At 32.4% G+C, this 27,130-nt stretch overlaps 2 protein-coding genes and 6 non-coding genes across 8 annotated transcripts; all 8 read left to right on the top strand.

The window, feature by feature from the left end:
- The first annotated feature begins 115 nt into the window (after positions 1–115).
- LOC112016180 (uncharacterized) lies at positions 116–25,696 on the top strand. The gene is made up of 2 exons (XR_010626002.1): positions 116–452; positions 25,347–25,696. It is a non-coding gene; the product is annotated as an uncharacterized LOC112016180 (transcript).
- Positions 1,290–5,762, top strand: LOC112016182 (GDSL esterase/lipase EXL3). Its single transcript, XM_065766035.1, has 5 exons — positions 1,290–1,607; positions 3,878–4,008; positions 4,124–4,357; positions 4,602–4,857; positions 5,722–5,762. The coding sequence occupies exons 1-5, from the start codon at positions 1,331–1,333 to the stop codon at positions 5,760–5,762; spliced, it is 939 nt and encodes a 312-aa protein (XP_065622107.1). The 5' UTR covers positions 1,290–1,330.
- On the top strand, positions 14,544–19,306 carry LOC112016181 (GDSL esterase/lipase EXL3). Its single transcript, XM_065766038.1, is given in 5 exon segments — positions 14,544–14,908; positions 16,410–16,540; positions 16,657–16,744; positions 16,747–17,007; positions 18,877–19,306. Coding segments are annotated over 5 exon segments (957 nt in total). The 5' UTR covers positions 14,544–14,631; the 3' UTR covers positions 19,077–19,306.
- On the top strand, positions 23,642–23,705 carry LOC112016199 (small nucleolar RNA snoR101). The gene has a single exon (XR_002883292.2). It is a non-coding gene; the product is annotated as a small nucleolar RNA snoR101 (small nucleolar RNA).
- On the top strand, positions 23,803–23,866 carry LOC112016200 (small nucleolar RNA snoR101). Its single transcript, XR_002883293.2, has one exon. It is a non-coding gene; the product is annotated as a small nucleolar RNA snoR101 (small nucleolar RNA).
- Positions 23,958–24,021, top strand: LOC112016197 (small nucleolar RNA snoR101). Its single transcript, XR_002883290.1, has one exon. It is a non-coding gene; the product is annotated as a small nucleolar RNA snoR101 (small nucleolar RNA).
- LOC112016198 (small nucleolar RNA snoR101) lies at positions 24,121–24,184 on the top strand. Its single transcript, XR_002883291.2, has one exon. It is a non-coding gene; the product is annotated as a small nucleolar RNA snoR101 (small nucleolar RNA).
- Positions 24,271–24,332, top strand: LOC112016201 (small nucleolar RNA snoR101). The gene has a single exon (XR_002883295.1). It is a non-coding gene; the product is annotated as a small nucleolar RNA snoR101 (small nucleolar RNA).
- Positions 25,697–27,130: the final 1,434 nt, after the last annotated feature.

The following is a 27,130-nucleotide window of genomic DNA, read 5'->3' as shown; positions in this document are numbered from 1 at the left end:
GAGTATTACTTTATGGGTTTTCCTCAAAATATCAAGACATTTTTGTCACAAAAGGAAAAAAAACTAAATAAGTTATTTTCAAATGAGTACTGGGGCTATTTGCTGCCGGACTCAAGTCATCTTGGGCCACAGCCCAAAAATGTAAAAAATAGACAGAAAGAAAGAAGGCCAGGGATGAAGGGATTCACAAAATTTCACACCAGTCTCAAAGCCTAAAAGACCTGATGCTAGTGTTCACTGCTCCTTCTTTCCTTAAACCAAATACAAAAACATAACATGAACCATGGTCCACCCCAAAAGAACTTTTGGAGGAGAAGGGAGTTCACAGACTCTAACTCCTACTCCTACTCCTACTACTCACCGCTCTACTACTAGAATCAGAATGGCTGCCACTCGCTGCTAAGGAAAACCTTCATCTTTCTCAACTCTTACTTATTCTGTTTCATCATCAGGTATAGCCATATCTCATTTCTCTTTTCTTTTTTTCTTCGTCTATCTCTACTCTATATATATATATATGTGTGTGTGTGTGTGTGACCTACGAAAAGTTTCAAAACTTGAATTTAGGGTTTCCGTATAGTCCGATTAGCACGAGAGCCTCACTAGTTTATTGCAACGTCGTTCTCGCCTCCCTCTTTTTTTTTTTTTTTCTTTTTTTTTTTTCGTAATCTCAAGCACTACCTCACTAGACCTCTGTTTGCCGCTGTAGTACCTCACCGAACCTCTGTCCGCCGCTGCACTACCTTGCTGGACCTAGGTGATTTGTTCTTGTTCTTAATATTGATGGGTTTTGCTATATTTTGATATCTTCACGGTTTGGGACCTTTGGGTATTGGCCAAATACCACTTTTTTTTTTTTGAAATTTTAAGCAAAAAAACACTGTTTCGGAAATAAATAGCAAAGTACCGCTTTTTCTAGAACTCGAGTTTTAGAAACTCGAGTTCCTCATCAATTCTGCCACTGTGGTACTGTTGAGCTGGAATTTGTGCAATTAAAAAAAAATTATGTGGTACTCAAGCTTGGTAAACTCGACTTCCATGTAGCATAATACTCAAGTATACCAGGCTCGAGAGAAAACATAAATTCCAAATAAATAAAAGAAATTTACACAGTACTCGAGTTTATAAAACTCGAGTACCGTGTAATTTTTATTTTTTCCCCTCACTGTTGGAGCTAGGGACAGAACTAATACAAAGGCGATAGGTGGAGGACTAAAACAATAGTTCAACTTCAACCTACTATTTATATAACATGCAAAGGACACTGAACTCCCCGACAACCTGTACGTCTTTCACTGTGAGTCTGTGAGCAAGCAAGCGTAGAAAGATAATGCACTCTCTCTTTGTGAACTCCCATCCTTGTTCTATATTATTGTTCAATCTCATTTTGCTTGTTCTCTTCTACAACACCACGGCTGTCATAAAGCTACCACCAAATGAAACCTATCCTGCAATTTTTGTCTTTGGAGATTCGACAGTGGATACAGGCAACAACAACAATCGAATAACTCCATCTAGGGCTAATTACCGTCCGTATGGGAATGACTTTAACGGAAAAGTTGCAACAGGCAGATTCAGCAACGGCAAGGTCCCATCGGACATGATAGGTATTAATTCATGATATCTCTCTCTCGTGGTATTGTTTTCTTTTTGTTTGTTTGTATTTTTGGGAATATCACATCGTAAACCATATCTCATTTCATCTTTGATGATGCCAAAAAAACCACCAGTGAGCCACACGGTCCTCGCACACTCAAAACAGCACCTGCACAACACAAAAGCTGAAGGCCTTAAGAGGAGTACCGGTATGGTACCGGCCAAATACCCTCCGAAGGTCAAGTTAGAACTTCTCACAACTCTAAGGTGCTAGAGCGGGGTTAATTATGCGTACCTTGGCTTGTGAGGGTATTGGTGAACCCAATTTTTGTCTTCTTCTTTCATTTTTCTTCTTGTTTTTTTTTTTTTTTTTTCCCTATCTCTCTTCCACGAACTCACACTGGTGGTCGAAGAAGGTCTTCTTCTTCATTCTTATTTATTTATTTATTGGGTTTGCTGTGTTGCTGTTTTGGTGGTCTTCTTCTTTCAAATAAAATAAAACCCCGTTGAATTTAACCCCACCAACAAAACAAAACCCACAGAAACAGAATCTCAAACCCCGAAAACAAAACCCATTTGAGTTTAACCCTCACCCACAAAACACAAACCAAATCAAACATTTAGAGCAAACAAAAGAAAGAAACAACAAGAGAAAAGCAAAGATGCTGGGACCTGGGGTTCAGAAGGACAAAGAGTATCGACTACTGAGAGAGAAGACAGAAGAAAAAAAGAAAGAATGAGTGAACAAGCTCATAAAATAAAATACTACTAATTGTACTATTCATGTCAGATAATTTTTACTTTTTTTAAAAAAATAAACACTTGCATCAAACGTATAATTATCTTTTTTTTCATATTTTAAAATATGTATAAATTTTTTTTATATATTATAAGAGCATTCGCACCAGTCAATGGAAAATCACGTAAAATAGAAAAAAAAGTTATTTTTACATATTTTGCCTCAAAACTACACTACATCAGTCTTTCTAAAAATGTCTAAAACTGTGTATATCTATACACGAGCTACAATAACCGTGTAAATTTACACGGTTACTGTAGCTTGTGTATAGATTATTTTATTAATTTTTTTTGCTCCTTTTTTCTCTCTCTTCTCCGTGCTCAACATCCTCAGTACCTTCACCACTTCTCATCTTCTTCTTTTTCCTCAGATACACACAAACACACTCACACACAAACACATCCACACACAGCTCCGATCAACACAGAGATTCACTTGCTCAAAAAAATAAAATAAAATAAAACACGAGATACACAAACACACCCACACACAAGCAAACCCACACGGACAAACAACAAAGATACTGATCGGAGCTTGACTGGAACGATCGGAGCTCGTTGATGTGTGGATCGGAGCTAGGTGAGATCGGAGCTCGTTGATGCGTGGATCGGAGCTGTGAGGGAGAGTGAGGGGTTGGATCGGAGCTGTGAGGTGAGATCGGAGTTATGAGGGAGAGTGAGGGGTGAGATCGGAGCTGTGAGGGGTGGGATCAGAGTGGGTCGAAGCTGTGAGGGGTAGGCCGGAGCTGTGAGGGAGACGGAGTTGTGAGGGAGAGAGTGGGCCGGAGCTGTGAGGGAGACGGATCTGTGAGGGAGAGAGTGGGCCGGAGCTGTGAGGGAGACGGAGCTGTGAGGGAGACGAATTTGGGCCGGAGCTGTGAGGGAGAGAGTGGGCCGGAGCTGTGAGGTAGAGTGATGTGTGGGTATGGAGATGGGTAGAGTAGAGAGATGGGCATGGAGAGAGAACAAGAAATCAGACAAAATGAGAAGAAAAAGAGACCCGCGTATTTAACCGATAGTAGTTGAGAATATAATAAAAAAATGGATAAAATTGATTATTTAAATAAAAGAAGGGGTATAATAGATAAACTGATGTTGGTGTTTTGTAAAAATGAATGTGTAAAATAGAAAAAGTAAGTTTTTAGTGTAAAAATATATGTGTATAATGCATGAGCTGATGTGAATGCTCTAAGTACTTTTAAATATGTATTTTCATAATATTTTTTTAAAAAAAAGTAATTTTTTTTTCTTTCTACTTTTTATATGAGCTATATTTTTTACTTACACTAAAAAATGAAATTCAAAGTTTATACAAATAACTGAATAAGCTATATATGTTGATAAATACTATACAAACAAGTTGCTCCAAATGCACTTGAACTTTTATAATACATACAAGTCAAAAAAGAATTTTTCATTCTTTTTTAAAAATTTCCTTAATCCGTACCCAAAGTTCAATGTCTGATTCCATTTCAACTTTTAGCGGCGGAATTGGAAATTAAAGAGCTTTTACCTGCATATTTGGATCCAAACCTGCAACCTCAAGATCTCATTACAGGTGTTTGTTTTGCTTCTGGTGGCTCTGGATATGATCCCTTGACACCCAAACTAGCGGTACCCGCACAATACTCTTGTTCCTCTTTTTTGGGTGCACGCACAGTTTGTGTGTATTTCCCTTTTTATTTTTTTTAATTATTTAATCAATTTTTTTTTTTTTTTTTTATCAAAGTTAACCTGGTCGATGTCCGATCAACTTGGAATGTTGAAAGAATACATTGTGAGGCTTCAAGGAATTGTTGGAGCAAACAGGACAAACTTCATCTTAACCAGAAGTCTATATGTCATTTCATTGAGTAGCTGCGACATTGCCAATGTATATTTTGGACCTACTTCACGAAGATACGAGTACGATTTCGCTTCCTACGCTGACCTTATGCTCAAGTACGCTGCCCAATTCTTGAAGGTAAGGTTCATCCTACCAATTAAATTTCAAATTTCAATGACACAACTTTCTTGGTCACAACTCAAGCTCATAATTGTAGCAATAGTGTTGCTTTCCTATCTCTATTACCAAAGAACCAAAAAAGAATGATATTGACAAGAATAACGGAACCTCATGAATAACCATAAGGTCTGGATATTCTCGTTTTTAAAAATAAACAGACAAGAACAATAATAATACTTGATGTCCTTGTTATGTTTTCAAGGAACTTTATTCACTAGGAGCACGAAGGATTGGAGTACTCGGAGCTCCGCCAATCGGATGTGTGCCATCACAAAGAACTGTTGCCGGAGGATTACACAGACAGTGTGGAGAAGGCCACAATCAGCTAGCAATGTTATTCAATGCTAAACTGACTACCTTGTTGGATTCCCTTAACAAGGACATGCCTGATAGCAGAATGGTCTATCTTGATATTTACAACCCTCTACTTGATCTCATTGAATACCCTGAAAAGAATGGTAACTCTCAAATTTTTGTCACAATTTTTTTTTTTTGGGTCCATGAAATATGGTATGTAAACTATTTTGGACATGGCAGTTTATAAAACTAATTATGTGTCAAAAATGGTTTATTCAAAATTGGTTTAAACGAAAATTTCATCACACTCATTAATTTTTTTTTGTAATAATATATTTAATAGAATACATATTTTAGTGACAAAAATGGAACCTACACTATATTTGTTCTATTTTTGTCATTGAAATTAAAATGAATGTTCAAAATGACAAAATGTAAACATTTTAAATTCCTAAAACTTAACCTACTTTTTACGAACCCAAAGAATATTTTACAGCAGTTTTTTATTTTTATTTTTATTTTTAATAATCGTACGATGTTATCTTAATGACTTTGTCATCAACCATTACCGTCATCCTGTTTCACCAGCCTCTTTTGCTATTTATTTCAATTTCACAAACAATTTCATTAAGTAATCTCAAATGAAACTATTTTGCTAAGTAGCTTCATTTGGAACTCTAGCATTTGGGAGTCACTTCCAAATGAGAAAATTTAGCAATGTGAAGAACTTGACTCTTTAAAATTCGAGTTCTACTAAAAACTTTTTAAAAATCTCAACTTAGGCATTTTTTTCTATGGAACTCGAGTTTTTGAGACTTGAGTTACCCCTTGAAACTCAACTCTCATATACTTGAGTTCCAAATGAGGCTACATAACAAAGTAATTCCATTCAAGGCTACTTAAGTAATTGTTTTTGAAACATCAAATAAATAGCAAATAACCTCCTGTTTCACCAATTGATCTTTGCTATTTTCTTTATAAAATAATAATAATAATAATAATTTTTCTGTATATTACATATACAGGCTTTAAGATAGCGAGAGAAAGGGTGTGGGTACAGGAATAATAGAGGTAGCTCCAATATGTAACCCATTGTCTCAATCTGTACAAATGTGAATGATTATGTTTTTGGGATAGTTTTCATCCCACAGAAAGAGCATACAAGATCATTACTTCTCAAGTCATCAAGAATAACAAAATAGGCTTTTCGGACATCAGTAAAGTTAATTTCTTCTCTTTGAATTCCACCACAACAATCAATTTCAATGGTTCAGCCCTGGTCCTTCCCTCAAGTCAAGTCTGATTTTGGATTTTCATTCATACACATAATACATGTTTATTATGTCAGCTATGATCACAGATAGAATCTAAGGATCCATCTTATGCGTTCTCACTTAATAATATTTGTCAATTTCGAAAGATCTGTAGTTAACGATGCCTATTTGCAAAATGTTCCAATTGTATCACCGTTTTATTGAATAAATTTTTATTTATTAAACTAGAAGAGAGGCAGAGACTCCGATTGTGCCAATTATGTCCAGTTAATTATTTAGTCCAATTATGTAAGGGCTTTGATTAAAGCAATCAAACACAATATTGTGGTAATAGGAATAACACTAGAACCAAAAGCATAAGCAATATGGTGACACTAAGAAAACCGATGGAAAAATTATTCCAAAGGAAAAACCACTGCGACGGCTTAACTACCAATTCCAAGGAAAACAAATCAGCACAGTAGAATTGAAGTTTACAAATTGAAAAACCCCTATTCAAATTTGCTATCTCATGTAAAACTTATGGACATTATCTAATGCAACTCTGAATCCACAGACTTTTCTTTATTATTCTTTACTATGGTACATACTGTGGATCATGTCAATGTGTGTGTATATATATATATATATATATATTTTATTATAGAATTATTCTTGGAAATGTTAATGGTATTTTATTAGCTATTATTTACTCCATTCATTTTTGGAGATAATTATGACTTTTTTTATTAAGGCAAAAACTTGTTCTAGACAATGTGTGTAACCTTTTTTTTTTTTTTTTGAGAAACCGATGTGTGTAACTGTGACTTATAAATGTCATTTAAATTCACGTATTCAAGTTATAAAAAAACATTGTGTAAAACAAACACAATCCTTTAATACAGTCTCGCACGCTGCTTTTGTCAAGTGATTGACTCAAACAGTTTGAGTTTGGAGCATGATAGATCTCATCTACTTCTACACAATAAATAGACAGTTGATGTGCAGCTTTTGTCAAGTGATGACTCATACAGTTGAGTTCGGAGCATGATAGATCTACTCCTAATTCCTAAACAATAAATAGACGATTGATGTTCTGCATGTGCAACTTTTCTCAAGTCATTGACTCATACAACTGAGTTTGGAGCATGATAGATCTACTCCTAAACAATAAATTAGACAATTGAGAATATATTAGACAGTCTCTCCTACATCCAAATTTCACATATCAGATTCTCAATACCTTTACATTATAAACCAAATTGCTCATCAAAATTACCAACAAAACAACTACAATCAAATCCTGAAACAAACAAACTTCACCAAAATTCTCACCAAAAAAAAAAAAAAAGCAAGAGGAGTAAACCAAATCTATAGTAGAATAACTTGTACACACACCCCTCGATAGTAAATTTCAAACTTAAACCCATTAAATTAAATTGGTTCTTCATCAGATAAAGGAGCGGTGGTAGCGACCAAAATAAAAGAGGTGGTTGTGCCAAAGGAGAGAAGAGAGAAAGATTGAAAAAATTGAAAAGGGAAAGAAAACCTAAATTTAATACTAAAAATGGGTTCATTATACGAACTTGTTGCAAAATTGTAATGGCAACCGACAAAATGATTAAATTGGCTATGTCTGAAAACTTGGGGACCAAACTCAAACTTTAAGAACGAAAATAATTGTCAAAAATACTAACCTCTGTAAACTTCTAAGAACCAAATTGTATTTCAATCCTCTTTTTTTTTTTCTTTTTTTTTTTAATTATAATTTACAAAGTCTCAACCTTTACCTAAATTATTAATGTACGCCTCTTATGAGATTATTTGCTCAAGTGATAGTAGTTATAGAACATTGATGTATAGTGGTCTAGTTCAATGTATTCCAAATACACCAATATACCAATTAGAAATCTTCACTTCTATGATTAAGACAGTCATCATGATTGATATGATATAAATTGAAAAGATGAAATGTCCACTTTTATCGCACACTACAAACTAAGATTTATGAGTTTATAATTAATTGAAATTTATATCTTCTATAGGCAAATCACATTCCATACTTAAATCACATACAATCATCTCATAGACTATTCATCAAATGGATGTCGTCTAATGTTCATATAATTCACATAAAATAAAACACTTTTATTAATTAAGGAATGTGTTTAGATACGAATCCCAACAAATAAATTATTAATATGAGCCCAAACCCATCTCATATTTAAAATAAAATGATTAAGTTTTGAACTTTTTAATATTTGACTTGATTGGGTGTGCATTTGTGACACGATTATAAGCTGATATAAGGGATCTTTTTGTTTTTTCGTTTTTGAGTCCCACAAAAAAGAAGCCTTCTTTTTTCTTTTTTTGCATCGATTAACTTATTGCTTAACCAGCTAGGTACTGTTGCTCATCCCCACCCTAAGAGCATTAGCATTAGAAAACTCTAATTCTACTCTATTTTACCATTCCAATAAGCCACTTTATCATTATACCATCCCATTTTACAATACCTCCAGCATCCCAAAACTCTATTTTTATTAAAATATTATTTCTTAATATTTCTTTATAACTGTCATTTTTTTTTTTTAAGACTCATATTTCTTGGGCTTTCCAACAATCTTTTTTTTTTTTTTTCCCTCTCCTTCTCCCTCAACCTCTAGCAACACACAAGCCATCAACAACCACAGCCATTGCACCAAAAACCCAAGCCACCGATCAAAAACCCACGCCGCCAATCAACCCATCAACAACCACAGCAATAGCACCAAAATCCCATCAGCCCATGTCGCTGATTTGAAACCCACCGGAGCAAACCCATTAAAAAAAATCATCACCGGAGCCATCATCGGAGCTACCGATGATCAACCCAACTGATCCACCTACCGATCAACAGGTCCACTGTTTCAAACCCACCATCAACCAATCCCAACCCATCGATCCAACCACGACCCAAACACCAGACCCAACCCACTTCAGCCACAACCCAACCATGACCTAAACACCGGACCCAACCATAACCCAAACACCATACCTAACCACAACCCACAACCCTTTTAGGCATCGGTCACAGCAAAAAAAAAAAACCCACAACNTCCACCTATCGCCTTTGTATTAGTTCTGTCCCTAGCTCCAACAGTGAGGGGAAAAAATAAAAATTACACGGTACTCGAGTTTTATAAACTCGAGTACTGTGTAATTTCTTTTATTTGGAGTTTATGTTTTCTCTCGAGCCTGGTATACTTGAGTATTATGCTACATGGAATTCGAGTTTACCAAGCTTGAGTACCACATAATTTTTTTTAATTGCACATATTCCAGCTCAGCAGTATCACGGTGGTAGAATTGATGAGGAACTCGAGTTTCTGAAACTCGAGTTCTAGAAAAAGTGGTACTTTGCTATTTATTTCCGAAATAGTGTTTTTTTGCTTAAAATTTAAAAAAAAAAGTGGTATTTGGCCAATACCCAATGGTCCCAAACCGTGAAGATATCAAAATATAGCAAAACCCATCAATATTAAGAACAAGAACAAATCACCTAGGTCCAGCAAGGTAGTGCAGTGGCGGACAGAGGTTCGGTGAGGTACTACAGCGGCAAACAGAGGTCTAGTGAGGTAGTGCTTGAGATTACGAAAAAAAAAAAAGAAAAAAAAAAAAAAAGAGGGAGGCGAGAACGACGTTGCAATAAACTAGTGAGGCTCTCGTGCTAATCGGACTATACGGAAACCCTAAATTCAAGTTTTGAAACTTTTCGTAGGTCACACACACACACACACATATATATATATATAGAGTAGAGATAGACGAAGAAAAAAAGAAAAGAGAAATGAGATATGGCTATACCTGATGATGAAACAGAATAAGTAAGAGTTGAGAAAGATGAAGGTTTTCCTTAGCAGCGAGTGGCAGCCATTCTGATTCTAGTAGTAGAGCGGTGAGTAGTAGGAGTAGGAGTAGGAGTTAGAGTCTGTGAACTCCCTTCTCCTCCAAAAGTTCTTTTGGGGTGGACCATGGTTCATGTTATGTTTTTGTATTTGGTTTAAGGAAAGAAGGAGCAGTGAACACTAGCATCAGGTCTTTTAGGCTTTGAGACTGGTGTGAAATTTTGTGAATCCCTTCATCCCTGGCCTTCTTTCTTTCTGTCTATTTTTTACATTTTTGGGCTGTGGCCCAAGATGACTTGAGTCCGGCAGCAAATAGCCCCAGTACTCATTTGAAAATAACTTATTTAGTTTTTTTTCCTTTTGTGACAAAAATGTCTTGATATTTTGAGGAAAACCCATAAAGTAATACTCGCAAATGGTTAATTGTACCTAACTTTTTGACCAAAAATGTTAGAGCATTAGCATTGGAGAATGCTAATACCATATCTAAGGGCAATTTGGCATTTTAAGCCTTAAAATCCTTTGCATCAGACAATGCTAAATCCAACTATTGCAATTTTTTTTGCAATAGTGCTATAGTTCAATTCTAAAGTTAGAATTGTACTGTAGCAGTATTCCAAAAAAAAAATTTATTCCCTTTTTCCCCTGAAATTTCTCTCTCCTCTATCTCATTATTTAAGTTCTCTTCTCTCTCTTCCTTCTCTGTTTCTCCATCTACTCTCTCCTCTCTTCAGACCCAAACACCATTCTCCTCCCAACATACATCACACATCACAGTGGCTCAATTTTTCTGGTGGGTTGCGATTCGGCAGTACTGTGGTTGCTTTTTTTTTTTTTTTTTTTTTTTTGGGCGTGGGCAACAACGTGGGTCACTGTGGTGGTTGTGGTTTTTGGCATGGGTCACTGTGGTGGACCTGTGTAACTGAAAATTTTGAACTATATTTACAAATGTTGTGTTCTTGTGTTCATGAGGAAAAGATTTAATGGTTCGTGTTTGATCCGTGTTATGTTCTATTTTTAATAAAAGGGTGTTTTTCTAACGTCTGAGGGTGAGGTGGGCAACGGATGGGTAACAGATTGAAGTTCAGGTGGGCAAAGTGATAAGTTTTGAACCACGGGTAGGCAAAGTGAAAACGGGCCTAACCTCAGGTGGGTTTATTGTAATTATCCCAAAGAAAAACAAGGCACTCAACTTTTGCTGAGCTCCAATTCTATAAAAAAGTATTTAATTTTTGCAATACTGAGTATCACATTAATTTTTTTAATTACACGAGTTTCAAGTCAACCATACCATGCTGACAACTCATCTTCAGAACTCTAGTATTATTTAGGCTCAATTTTGTAAAATTTAAGTACTAAAAAGTAGTATATTGCTAAATATTTTTAAAATAATACTAATTTATCACAAATTTTATCAAAACGTGATATTTAACTATTTTAACTGCTGAACAATGACTTAAGCCTTTATCACTATTTGATGTATTGTATATATCAGCGTCGGACATTAAGGGATGCAATCGTTAACAGTAGCAGTCTGATGGTAATTTTTATTTTTTGATGGGGTATAGTCCTTTTTAATTGAACGGTCTCATCCATCAACTGCTTAATCACGTGGCTTTAATGAACCGCATTTAACTGCCCCTTTCTTTCCTTCATAGTACGAACCTCTGAATTTATTATGGATCCAAACTCGCACCTAAAATGTTCAGAATTATTGTTTACTATTTTTAGTTGCCCATTTATAGGATTTGCAAACCATGCCATATTATTATTATAATTATTTGGCAAAGTTCAAAAAAAGTCTAATTAGAATTTTAAATTAGAGTCAAATTTTACATAATGTATCATAAATTATTTATTTTTAAAGAAAGTTTTATTTCCTAATTTTAGAATCCAATATGAGATCATATCTTAAATATTCATCCAAGTGAGTTATTGAGTATAAAAACTAAAGAGTTCTAGAATAAATAAATTGTAAAAAAAAAAAAAAGTATTTCACAATAACAAAAATTAAGAAGTAATAGAAAAATAAAAAATAAATAAATAAATAATTAAAAAAAAAAAAAAGTATTTCACAATAACAAAAATTAAGAAGTAATAGAAAAATAAAAAATAAATAAATAAATAAACATGAACAATTTACATTTTATACCTAATAATATTCTTACAACACTTTTTAAAGAGTTAATAAAATATAAAAATGACTATCAATAGTATTTAAATTATATATAGGAATTATACTATGTATCTTATTGTATATCTTTAAGGAGTAATGCTACAACCACAAACTATTTTACAACATTTTTACAAATTGTTGATGTGGCCAACTCCTTATTGGTTTTCATTTAGGCCCACCATTAACATCACTTTTTTATTTACCAATAATCACTCACCATATCAATAGTTTGTAAAATAATTTGTATCTCTAGCATTATTCATCTTTAAGTATATCCATACATACGCATGAGAGTTACAAGCTAGTATTAATAATGTTCACATCTAACAATACTATTTGATGACATAGGGTCATTTTCCTAGTATTCATCTACCAAAATGATCGACCGCCTCATTTTCTTTCTTTTGCATTTCATAATTTGGATTTTACCCATTAAATTTTAGAAATGTTTAGATTTTACTCCCTAAAGTTTGGGGGTATTTAAATTTTACACTCTAAAGTTTCAAACTTTGGGGGTGTAAAATTCAAACACTTCCAAATTTTAGGAGGTAAAATCCAAATTCTGAAATGTTATGGTGTAAATTCCAAATACCCTCAAATTTTAGGGGGTAAAATCTAAATTCTAAAATTTTAGAGTGTAAAATCAAAATACCCTCAAAATTTTAGGAGTATAATTTACAATTTACCCTTATTTATTTATTTTTATTTGTTATTCTTTCTTTTACTTTTTACTCTTATAGTCCTATCTTATTTAAGTATTTATAGAAAAATAATAAAAGAAATTTGAGGGCTTAGTCAAATCAACTCTGTAACTCTGTTCCTTAACCACAAAAATAAAGATTCAAAAAAATAAAATAAAATGAAGGATTTTTTTTTTTGATAATTACATAGCTACAATAAGAGAATAAAAATTTGAAACATGGACATATTGAAAATATTAGGAATTGTCAACCAATTGAGCTACACTGTTCTTAGCAAAAAATAATAATAACAATAATAATAATAATAAAGGATATCAATCCTGCCACATCACTTATTATTAATTTTTGGGTAAAATACTATTTTGACCCCTAAACTTTACCAAAAGTTTGTTTCTCATTCCTAAACTTTAAGACATTTGTTTTTGAATATGAGACTCAGGCATCAACAAGTCAAATATGCTTATAATCTCAAGATTTACAAGAAATAATGAAAGCATGAACCTTTAGAAGCTCTAAATTATGGATAATTCCAATTGTTGCTATTTGTGGTTTTATGATTAGACTGGGGCATTGGGCTCTATTTCAAAACCTAATCCATATATAATATATGTTAATTTGCAATTGGCTAATGGGATGTGTCAAATATGCTTATAATCTCAAGATTTACAAGAAATAATGAAAGCATGAACCTTTAGAAGCTCTAAATTATGGATAATTCCAATTGTTGCTATTTGTGGTTTTATGATTAGACTGGGGCATTGGGCTCTATTTCAAAACCTAATCCATATATAATATATGTTAATTTGCAATTGGCTAATGGGATGTGGTGGTTGAGATGGAGGATAGAGTTAGAACTATACATATAGATGAGGTGGGTTTCATGGCCTCCCCTAAAATTAATATCTTTCAATGATGCTAAGTTGAATAATTTTTCCCTTTTGAAAAATATCCAAAGGAGTGTACTAAAAAAATATTTGTTATAGTGGATTCCAGTTAACTCAACTGATAAAGTTTCTGATGGTTGAATAAGATATTTAAAGTTTAATCCTTGCCTACATCAAAAACTAATTGGTGTCTTGGTTTGATAATAAAAAAACATAATTATTAAAAGTAGACACCATAAATTGAAACTTTATCCCAAAAAAAATAAAAAAAATCCCTGTAGAAGCTCTTATGTGGGTCTCCTATGCTTTATAGTTTATACTAACAAAAACTAAAATTCCTAAAACTATTCAACATTTAAATTGTTGATTTAATATCATATTATTAAAATCACCATACTTAAAGTGCGTAAGACATGTCACATTTATTTATGAGCCATACTACAGTCACAAATTATTTTACAATATTTTTACAAACCGTTGATGTAACAAACTTCTTATTGGTTTTAATCTAAAGAGAAATGATATGTCTATAACATTTTTACAATATTCTTACAACAAATCCTAAGTGACAGGTTGTTACTGGTTGTTATTGTTGTGGCCAAAAAGTAATCTTAGTGTTAGTTTCAAATTTGAATTAATAACAACTAACCACTTGTTATTTGTTGTAAAAATGTTGTAAAATTGTAGTAGACGTAGCATCTCTCTTATCTAAACTATCCATTAGCATCATTTTTTTATTTATTAATAACCGCTAAACACATCAACAGTTTGTAAAAAAAATTTGTATCTCTAACATTATTTTTTATTTATTTATTTATTTAGTTTTATGAATTAAGACATGTCACATTTAATTTTCCCTCACTGTTGGGGCTAGGGACAGAATTAATACAAAGACGAAGGTTAGGTGGAGAATTAAAACAATATTTCAACTTCGACCTACTATTTATATCACATTTGCAAAGGAAACTGAACTCCCCGACAACCTGTACACGTCCTTCACTGTGAGTCTGTGAGCAAGCAAGCGTAGAAAGATAATGCACTCTCTCTTTGTGAACTCCCATCCTTGTTCCATATTATTGTTCAATCTCATTTTGCTTGTTCTCTTCTACAACACCACGGCTGTCAAAAAGCTACCACCAAATGAAACGTATCCTGCAATTTTTGTCTTCGGAGATTCGACAGTGGATACAGGCAACAACAACAATCGAATAACTCCATCTAGGGCTAATTACCGTCCGTATGGGAATGACTTTAAAGGAAAAGTTGCAACAGGCAGATTCAGCAACGGCAGGGTCCCATCGGACATGATAGGTACTAACTCATGATACCTCTCTCTCTCCTGGTATTATTTTCTTTTTGTTTGTTTGTATTTTTGGAAAAATCACGTCATAAACCGTATATTATTTTATATGAATTTGGTTAATATATGCTCTTAAGGCACACATTAAACTTTCTATTTTTTAAAATATTATTTTAATTAAATTTTTTATTTTTTAAAATATTTTTTTCTAAATTGAAGAAGTAATAATCCTCAAAATAACTTTTTTTAAAAATAAAAATTAATGTGTAAAATCCATTTTATATATACTAAAATAATGAACAATTGTCCCCTAAAACTTAACAACGTTACTCAATGAGATTATTGTAAATATATTTAAAAAAAAAATGACTTTTTCTTTTTGCCTCTCTTGCACGGAACCCACCTTTTGTCTTCTTCTTTCATTTTTCTTCTTTCTTTTTTTTTTTTTTTTCCTATCTCTCTTGCACAAACTCACACTCGTGGTCGAAGAAGGTCTTCTTCTTCATTCTTATTTATTTATTTATTTGGGTTTGCTGTTTTGCTGTTTTGGTGGTCTTCTTCTTTCAAATAAAATAAAAACCCAGTTGAATTTAACCCCGCCAACAAAACAAAACCCATAGAAACAAAATCTCAAACCCCAAAAATAAAACCCATATGGGTTTAACCCTCACCCACAAAACACAAACCAAATCAAACATTTAGAGCAAACAAAAGAAAGAAACAACAAGAGAAAAGCAAAGATGCTGGGACCTGGGGTTCAGAAGGACAAAGAGCACTGTCTACTGAGAGAGATGAGAGAAGGAAAAAAGAAAGGGCGAGTGAACAAGCTCATAAAATAAAATAGTACTAATTGTACTATTCATGTCAGATATTTTTTACTTTTAAAAAAAATAAACACCTGTATCAAACATATAATTATCTCTTTTTTTTCGTATTTTAAAATATGCCTAAATACTTTTTTTTTTTTTACATTATAAGTAATTTAAAACACATATTTTTACAACATTTTTTAAATTATAATTTTCACATTATTTTAAACAACAATATTTAGATACTGTTATCAAATAACCCTAAGTTACTTGAGGTATATGAGTTTCAAGTAACACCTGCTAAAATGGAACCCTCTAAGCTTACCTAGAATGTCCGAAATGCCCCTTCACAACAATTATTGTTCATCTTAGCTGCACTGTTTTTCGTCGTTTAAGATGGTAAATGTAAAATGTAGTACAGTTTAAGCTTGAAAAAAAAAAGGGTAATTTCCCTTTCTTTCTTTTTTTCTTTCTACTTTTTATATGAGCTATATTTTTCACTTACACTAAAAAATGAAATTCAAAGTTTATACAAATAACTAAATAAGCTATATATTTTGATAAATATTATACAAACAAGTTGTTCCAAATGCACTTGAACTTTTAGAATACATACAAGTCAAAATAGAATTTTTCATTCTTTTTTTAAAGTTTCCTTAATCCGTGCCCAAAGTTCAATATCTGATTCCATTTCAACTTTTAGCGGCGGAATTGGAAATTAAAGAGCTTTTACCTGCATATTTGGATCCAAACCTGCAACCTCAAGACCTCATTACAGGTGTTTGCTTTGCTTCTGGTGGCTCTGGATATGATCCCTTGACACCCAAACTAGCGGTACACGCACAATACTTTTGTTCCTCTTTTTTGGGTGCACGCACAGTTGTGTGTATTTCCCTTTTTATCTTTTTTTTTTTAATTAATTAATTAATTTGTTTATTTTTTTATCAAAGTTAACCTGGTCGATGTCCGATCAACTTGGAATGTTGAAAGAATACATTGTGAGGCTTCAAGGAATTGTTGGAGCAAACAGGACAAACTTTTCAAGGAACTTTATTCACTAGGAGCACGAAGGATTGGAGTACTCGGAGCTCCGCCAATCGGATGTGTGCCATCACAAAGAACTGTTGCCGGAGGATTACACAGACAGTGTGGAGAAGGCCACAATCAGCTAGCAATGTTATTCAATGCTAAACTGACTACCTTGTTGGATTCCCTTAACAAGGACATGCCTGATAGCAGAATGGTCTATCTTGATATTTACAACCCTCTACTTGATCTCATTGAATACCCTGAAAAGAATGGTAACTCTCAAATTTTTGTCACAATTTTTTTTTTTTTTGGGTCCAAGAAATATGGTATGTAGACTATTTTGGACATGGCAGTTTATAAAACTAATTATGTGTCAAAAATGGTTTATTCAAACTTGGTTTAAACGAAAATTTAATCACACTCATTAATTTTTTTTTTGTAATAATATGTTTAATAGAATACATATTTTAGTGACAAAAATGGAACCTTCACTATATTTGTTCTATTTTTGTCATTGAAATTTAAAATGAATGGTCAAAATAACAAAATGTAAACATTTTAAATTCCTAAAACTTAACCTACTTTTTAGGAACCCAAAGAATATTTTACAGCAGTTTTTTTTTATTTAATTTTTTTAATTTTTTTTTTAATTTTAATAATCGTACGTTGTTATCTTAATGACTTTGTCATCAACCATTACCGTCATCCTGTTTCACTAGCCTCTTTTGCTATTTATTTCAATTTCACAAACAATTTCATTAAGTAACCTCAAATGAAACTATTTTGCTAAGTAGCTTCATTTGGAACTCTAGCATTTGGGAGTCACTTCCAAATGAGAATATTTAGCAATGTGAAGAACTTGACTCTTTAAAACTCGAGTTCTACTAAAAACTTTTTAAAAATCTCAACTTAGGCGTTTTTTTCTATGGAACTCGAGTTTTTGAGACTTGAGTTACCCCTTAAAACTCGACTCTCATATACTTGAGTTCCAAATGAGGCTACATAACGAAGTAATTCCATTCAAGGCTACTTAAGTAATTGTTTTTGAAACATCAAATAAATAGCAAATAACCTCCTGTTTCACCAATTGATCTTTGCTATTTTCTTTATAAAATAATAATAATAATAATAATTTTTCTGTATATTACATATACAGGCTTTAAGATAGCAGAGAAAGGGTGTTGTGGTACAGGAATAATAGAGGTAGCTCCAATATGTAACTCATTGTCTGCAATCTGTACAAATGTGAATGATTATGTTTTCTGGGATAGTTTTCATCCCACAGAAAGAGCATACAAGATCATTACTTCTCAAGTCATCAAGAATAACAAAAATAGGCTTTTCGGACATCAGTAAAGTTAATTTCTTCTCTTTGAATTCCACCACTACAATCAATTTCAATGGTTCAGCCCTGGTCCTTCCCTCAAGTCAAGTCTGATTTTGGATTTTCATTCATACACATAATACATGTTTATTATGTTAGCTATGATCACAGATAGAATCTAAGGATCCATCTTATGCGTTCTCACTTAATAATATTTGTCAATTTCGAAAGATCTGTAGTTAATTTTTAGGAACCCAAAGAACATTTTACAGCAGGTTTTTTTTTTATTTTTTTTTTATTATAATTTATTTATTTAAAATAATCGTACGTTGTTATCTTAATGACTTTGTCATCAACCATTACCATCATCCTGTTTCACTAGCCTCTTTTGCTATTTATTTGAACTTCACAAACAATTTCATTAAGTAACCTCAAATGAAACTATTTTGCTAAGTAGCTTCATTTGCAACTCTAGCATTTGGGATTCAGTCCCAGATGAGACTATTTAGCAATGTGAAGAACTTGACTCTTTAAAACTTGAGTTCCACTAAAAACTTTTTAAAAATCTCAACTTAGGTGTTTTTTTTCTATGGAACTCGAGTTTTTGAGACTTGAGTTACCCCTTGAAACTCGACTCTCATATACTCGAGTTCCAAATGAGGCTACATAACTAAGTAATTCCATTTGAGGCTACTTAAGTAATTGTTTTTGAAACATCAAATAAATAGCAAATAACCTCCTATTTCGCCAATTGATCTTTGCTATTTTCTTTATAAAATAATAATAATAATAATAATTTTGTATATTACATATACAGGCTTTAAGATAGCGGAGAAAGGGTGCTGTGGTACGGGAATAATAGAGGTAGCTCCAATATGTAACCCATCATCTGCAATCTGTACAGATGTGAATGATTATGTTTTTTGGGATAGTTTTCATCCCACAGAAAGAGCATACAAGATCATTACTTCTCAAGTCATCAAGAATGACAACAATAGGCTTTTCGGACATCAGTAAAGTCAATTTCTTCTTTTTGAATTCCACCACTACAATCAATTTCAATGGTTCAGCCCTGGTCCTTCCCTCAAGTCAAGTCTGGTTTTGGATTTTCATTCATAAATGTAATACTTGTTTATTATGTCAGCTATGATCACAGATAGAATCTAAGGATCCATCTTATGTGTTCTCACTTAATAATATTTGTCAATTTTGAAATAGTTAATGATGCTTATTTGCAAAATGTTCCAATTTTATCTCCATTTTATTGAATAAATTCTTATTTATTAAACAAGAAGAGAGGCAGAGACTCTGATTGTGCCAATTATGTCTAGTTAATTATTTAGTCCAATTATGTAAGGGCTTTGATTAAAGCAATCAAATACAATATTGTGCTAATAGGAATAACACCAGAACCAAAAGCATGAGCAATATGGTGACTCTGAGAAAACCGATGGAAAAATTATTCCATAGGAAAAACTATTGCGACGGCTCAACTACCAATTCCAAGGAAAACAAATCAGCATAGTAGAATTGAAGTTTACAAATTGAAAAACCCTATTTTAATTTGCTATCTCATGTAAAACTTATTGACATTATCCAATGCAACTCTGAATCCACGGACTTTTCTTCATTATTCTTTACTATGGTACATATTGTGGATCATGTCAATGTGTATATATATATAGTTCTTTTTTTATTATAGAATTATTCTTGGAAATGTTAATGGTATTTTATTAGCTATTATTTACTCCATTAATTTTAGGAGATAATTATGACTCTTTTTAGTAAGGCAAAAACTTGTTCTAGACAATGTGTGTAACTTTTTTTTTTTTTTTGGAGAAACCAATGTGTGTAACTGTGACTTATAAATGTCATTTAAAGTCACTTATTCAAGTTATAAAAAAGCATTGTGTAAAACAAACACAATCCTTTAATACGGTCTTGCACGTTGCTTTTGTCAAGTGATTGACTCAAACAGTTTGAGTTTGGAGCATGATAGATCTCATCTACTTCTACACAATAAATAGACAGTTGATTTGCAGCTTTTGTCAAGTGATGACTCATACGGTTGAGTTCGGAGCATGATAGATCTACTCCTAATTCCTAAACAATAAATAGACGATTGATGTGTTGCATGTGCAACTTTTGTCAAGTCATTGACTCATACAGTTTGGAGCATGATAGATCTACTCCTAAACAATAAATAGACGACTGAGAATATATTAGACATTCTCTCCTACAGCCAAATTTCATATCTCAGATTCTCAATACCTTATATTATAAACCAAATTGCTCGTCAAAATATACCAACAACACAACTACAATCAAATCCTGAAACAAACACACTTCACCAAAATTCACACCAGAAAAAAAAAAAAAAAAAAAAAAAAAAAAAAAAAAAAAAAATAAAAAAAANTGTGATAACATATGAGAAACATAATTATTTATACCTGCACGAACTTAATCCTTAAGAGAAACAATTTTTTTTTTTTTTTAAGGATTTAAGTGAAGCCTCTTAACAAAAAAGAAGTTCCTAAAGTAGGGCTTCCAGAACTTCTTTAATGTAAGGGGAGAGAGAAGTCAGAAAAAGAAAGGTAAGAAAAAAGGGCTAGAAAAAGGGCTGAAAATGGGTCAAAAACGGGTGCTGAATGTTAGGAGGCCTCCCCTATTTATAGAGGTGTTAGTTGCTTATAAAATAAGTTAGGTTTGCTTAAAAAATAAGTCCAATCAGCTTAAAAAATAAGCAAAAAAATGTATGGAAAAAAATCCTAAAAAAAGGAGATTTGGATAAGAGTAAGCTGATTTTTCAAATCAGAATAAGTTTTAGTATTTTGATCATATCTATCTACTCAAAATTTGGATTAAGCTGAAAATTTGACAGCTGAAGGGAAATTAGATTCTTTACAACTTTTCCAGAAATAGCCTAGTCCGAATCTTGAGTTCTACTATGCCAAAAGTGTCTTAAGCCTAATTATCTACAGCCTTTAAATATTATCAGCATATTTGTTTTAATCCCATACAACAAATATCACTTTAAGAAAAATACTTAACCAATCACAAAAATTAATTTAGTTAATTTTAACCATTAACCAATCAAAATTAATTTCAATTACTCACACATGATTGGTTTCACCCCATACATGCATGTAGACTGTGAAAACTTGATCACGTGATATCTTTCAATCCTACGGTCCAATTTGGGAATCAGACATACCATCATGACTGTTAGAATCTCAAGATCAGTTTTATGATATGCAATGAATGAATTAATACATGTAATGCAACTATGATTTTTTGGGTATAGGAATGGTCATTCTAGCCATCTTCTAAGATTAAATTATGAGTGCAAAATTGAGTGTCTACAACATTCATAATAAAAGTCAAAAAGAGCTTAAATTTAGAATTTAACAACCTCCTTTAAAACCAAAAAACTGTATGTAACATTTTTTTATGGAAATAAAAATAAATGTGTGTTTTTTTTAGAAGAATGAACATAGTTGTTATCTGTTTATAATAGTATCCAATTAGTACACATCAATAACAAAACAAAGTACTAAATTTTAATAGTTTTTATTTTTATTTTTTTGTTATGGTAAAGGGCTGACATTTTTTCATGTTAGGTTTTTTTTTTTTTTTTGGTTAAATGAAAAGCATCCAAGATGCACGTTTGTTTTTGTTTGGGTATTGTTTTTGATGTTTTTTTTTAATTATTTTAATTTTATTTAAAATGTTGTGTTTTAATCCTAAAACTTAGCCACGTACTACACATCCATAACAAAAAGTTAAAAAGAGCTTAAACTTAAAATTTAACAACTACATTTTTTTTTAATCCTAAAATGTAGTATTTTGATCCTAAAATTTAGTCATGTACTGCACATCCATAACTACCTTTTTTTTTTTTTTTCTTTTACGATAAAAGACTCAAATTTTTGTTGTTGTTGTTTCTTTTTTTTTTTCTTTTTTTACAAATTTTTTGTGTGGTAGTTATCATTTTTTTTTTTAAATCCTAAAATGTAGTTTTTTAATCATAAATTTAGCCACTTACTACACATCCATAATAGAAGTAAATAAAAGCTTCAATTTAAAATTTTATGTATGTAAGGATCCACGTTTTTTGGTGTTGTTGTTCTTTTCAAAAAAAATTAATAACAGTTATCAATTTTTTGTTTTATCCAAAATTTTAGTTTCTTTGTCCTAAAAGTTAGCCACTTACTACACATCCATAACAAAGGTTAAAAAGAGCTTAAATTTAAAATTTATCAACTACCTTTAAAACCAAGAAAAGGTACGTAACATTTCTGATGGAGTAGTAAATTAATACTTGTATAAAAATATAAATTGAATTTCACATAGAATTATACAAATGATAAATATAGTTTTTGTTACAAAAAAACTTTTTTTTTACAAAAATTTCTTAGATAACAACCACTTAATGTGAGGTTTGAATCATACAATAATTCTTGTAAAGTCTCTAACCCGAGCTTATCTAATATTCCATTCCAATGCCTTTTCAATGCAATCCAATAATTTGTGCACAGGTCAGCTTGAGAGAGATAAAAGAATTAGGGTTAAACCAAGTATTTTTCTTGTTTTAAAGAAAAAGGAAACTTTAATCAATAAACCAAAGCTGGCGTGGGGAGTTATTAAAGATAATAGTATAGGTTTGTTATGGTCAGGGACGGAGCCAGACTTTAGACTTAGGGGGGGCAAAAAATATGTTAAAAAAATTTCTTGACTTGTAACTAAATGAGATTATCTTATAAAAATTAATGTTTCCGTTACTTCGTTCTGTCATTTATTTAATTAATTTTCAAATGTTTCTTCAATTTCAAACCTTATAGCTCTACTGATTGAGAATTAAAAAAAAAAAAATGTAAACAAAGAGAAGATAAGAAAAGTCCATACCTCAAACATTTTCCAAAAAAAAAAAAACCTCAAACGTTTCAACTTTCAAGTTAAACCAATTTAACTAGTTAAATATTAGAAGTATTCCCTTAAAAATTAATAGCCACACATGTAGTCCTCTTAGTAACATACTCAATAGCTTATGGCCACACACAAAAAAGAGCTAAGAGTGAGCGGGAGTAGTCTAAGTACAAATCCTTCATCTCTCTCAAATAAACATTCTAAATAGAGTAGAGTGAGTGAGTTTCCAGATATTACTGGTAAACTTTTTTGAGTTGCCTCCTCATTCCTCAAGAACAATGCAGAATGGGATGTCAAAGAGGTTTTATTTTTTTATTTATTATTATATATATATATATATATATATATTTGCTTGGTCTGAAATGTTTGCCATCTTTCTTTCTTGTTCCTTGTTGATTAATGTCAAGATTGAGTGAAAATTAACCACCATCTTGTTGTTATGTCATTATGCTCTTGAATTTTATTATTTATGTTATGGTTCAATATATATATATATATATATATATATATATATATATTAGACATAGGTATATATGTGTGTAACAGATTAGTTTTGGTAGTTATTAACAATCCAAAGAAAATGCTTTTATCATATGGCATGCTATTATGCCGTTTCTAGGTTTTTCCTGTTTCGGTGCAAAGTTAGCGCACATGATGGTTTACACTTGATCTCTGAACTTAAGGTAAGTTTGCTTGTTGACAAGTACATGTACTGATGCTCTTTCTTTGCACCTTTTGTTTCTACACGCAAGCTCGCATGCACTTGTATGCGTATTATCCATATGCGTTTGTTTTGGTGCAAAGATATTGCAATGATGGTTTACACTTGATCTCTGAATTTCAGGTAAGTTCACTTGTTGAGAAATTCATGACCTGATGCTCCTTTCTTTGCACCTTTTGTTTGAAAACACACGCACACTTGCATGCATGTACACATAAGCATTTGTTTTGGTGCAAAGATTTTGCAATGATGGTTTACACTTGATCTCTGAACTTCAGGTAAGTTCGCTTGTTGAGAAATTCATGTACTGATGCTCTTTCCTTGCACCTTTTGTTTGAATACACACACACACTCGTGCACACTTGAATGCATACTTGTATATGCATACTTATCAAAAAAGATATTGCAAATGATGGTTTACACTTGATCTCTGAACTTCAGGTAAGTTCAATTCTTGAGAAATACATGTACTGATGCTCTGTCCTTGCACCTTGTGTTTGAACGCACACACACACTCTTCCATGCAAATACTTGTATGTATTTGTTTTGGATATTGCAAATGATGGTTTACACTTGATCTCTGAACTTCAGGTAAGTTCTTGTTGACAAGTACATGTGCTGATGCTCTGTCCCTGTACCTTTTGTTTGAATATTTCTACACACACATATTTATTTGATATCTATTCTATGTATAAAACTGAAGATAAGGTAAGAGAAATGGAGGAAGGAAGATGTCATAATTTTTTTTGAAGTTAGACCAGTCCTGTTATTTTATCTAGTTCTCAATCCTTCCCATGATAAAGAAAGCGGTTAGAGTGAGAATATCCAAAAAGAACAAAACCAGAGACAGAAGGACAATGGGTTGTGGTACAGATGGCATTTCCTCCTCTTCTAAGTGTGTGTGGAGGGTGAGGTCGTGGATTCAAAACCCATTATGTGCGTGTGCGTATGTGTAACTTACCTATCACCCCCCCAAAAAAAAATCCCAGACGGCAGACCTCACAATCACTAACAGTAACTTAACACACAAGGGACTACTTAACAATCACATCTATAGGAATTCTACAAATACTGCAATATGCAAAGTACTCAATTCTGAGTGAAAATTTTGAACTTCTTCACTGTGAGCCTACCCTTAAAATCCTGCATAATCAACTTCTGTATTTCTACTTCATTCCTTGACTTCCCATTATGTTCATTCCTATTTCTCCAACTATGTTTGGACAAATTACATTTTAAAGCCATAACTTAGGGATAGTTTCAAATCAAACCCCAGATTTTTAGAAGTTTCAAATTAGACCTTACACTTTCATAATGTTTCAATTCAAACCATACACTCAATTAGGGTGATGCCGATAATGGAAAATGTTTAAACTGAATGACACCACTTGGTGAAATTCTTCCAACCATTGTTTTGAGACAAGCATATATAATATGTCTCTGTTTCTAATTGGCTAATCAAATAGAAGTAATTACCCCCTCTCGTTTCTTTTCTAGCATCCAAATGCTTCCCTACAAGTGTGTTTTATAATTTCATTTCATTACCTTCCATCAAGTAACACATAATGGGTTTGATTAAGATACCTGCTTATCTTTTGATAAATAGTTTTTATTCATCTCCTATTTCTTTTGATATGCAGACAATACAAATGGGAAACAAAAAAAGGACTAATGTCGATAAAAGGGACATAGTAAAGTGGACAGAACGTTGGGATGACTTTTTTGTTGAAGCACTTGTTCGCCAACAAAGCATGGGAAACAGAATTGACAAGGTTTTCACTACGAAAGCATATGATAATATAGTGAAAGAACTGCGTGAAAAGATTGGCAAGCCATTTGAAAAAGATCACTTGAAGAATAGAATGAAAACTCTTAAACATAATTTCAATGAGTGTTATGACCTTTTTAAGGATACAAATGGTTTTACGTGGAGTTCGGAAACAAAAATGTGGACTGCTAAACCTGAGGTGTGGAAGGCATTGATAAAGGTTTGTTTCCTTGTCATAATTTAACTTGTATGAAAACCCTCAGGGGTAGCACAATCAACTGGGGACCACGCCTCATGAAGCGAAGGTCACTAGTTTGAAACTTTTCCCCCCTCCCCCTCTCGGCAAAACTTGCTTATCAAAAAATGATAACTTAAAAATCTTAAATCTATGAAATTCATATGTAGAGGAACTTTTTTTTTTTTTTTGGTTCATAGGTAAAACCGTAAGTACACTACATTGCCTTATAGGCTTTATATCTAGATAAGAGATGGCATGCCATTATATCCTAAAGAACTTCACCTCATAGGCAAAACCTTCTCACCAAACCACATGCCAAATTCAAAGCAATGTTCAAACCCTCACACAATAATACTTCTACCCATATTCTTTTCTGTTACCACAATTCTCTTGAAGCAATCAAATAAAAATGCTTACTGCTACTGCAAAAGATAAATGAACAACTGTTCTTGCCAATTTTACCAACATATTGTGAAATATGAAACATTAAACATGATTTTTTTTTTTATAAGAATCAAACAATGAAATTTTAATGTGAGATCTTCTGACTTCATATCTCCAAAGTCCATAATCAAGAACATTATACGAAGAACTGCCTTTTCCTCTTAAATTTAAAAAATTCCTAAAGTATCAGTCTAATATAAAAGCTAATGTTTAATCTTTTTTTATTTCTCACCAAACACCCATACTATTTTTGACAACCAAACATCAATAATGGCCTCAGACTAACCCAAAGCTCTAACTTTTTTTCCTTTCTAAATATCATTTCCTATTTATAGAGTATAACAAAAGGTTATATCATAATTCACCCAAATAAAAAAAAAAGTTATATCATACAGTCAATTGGCCAAAAACAAAATGTTTGAAAAACAAGATCTTTTAATCATCACACATCAAGAAGACAAATTAAGGAAATGAATGTGCACAACCGGGGTTTTCTTTTAAAGCTAATTAAAGACGGTGGGGATCCTAGTCCATGGAAGACCATGCCTAGGTGCGACCCTAGCAGCAGCTTTCCGCTGATGACCAATGCCTAAGGGGCCGAAACGAGTGAGAAACTAATTGAGATGGGTTCAATTACAGCTTAACTTAAGTCCTGATGGGTCCAAGTAACATCAGATAATACTCTTTCTTGGGTTACTGTGAGTTTAAGAGATTATTAATATCTGTTGGATGCTAGACTTCCTGTAATCAAAATTTTGAATCCTTTTCCCTACATTATCTCCTAAACAAAAGGGTAAGAGAGAATATTGAAATGGTGTATATCACAGAAAGTATATTAAATGCTAATTCTTTGTTGGTTGAGATTCAATGCCCAAATCTCAGCAGTATGATTTCTCAATATTTTTTTTTTTAAACTTTTTAATCATTCTTGTTGGGTTGCCACAAAGAACAAGCCCCCACATAATTCAACCAGT

Source organism: Quercus suber, unplaced genomic scaffold (genome assembly GCF_002906115.3).
Source record: "Quercus suber isolate HL8 unplaced genomic scaffold, Cork oak 2.0 scaffold_676, whole genome shotgun sequence".
Taxonomy (NCBI): Eukaryota; Viridiplantae; Streptophyta; class Magnoliopsida; order Fagales; family Fagaceae; genus Quercus; species Quercus suber.
Note: the sequence above shows the minus strand (reverse complement) of the source record. Positions and strands in the feature narration are given on the sequence as shown.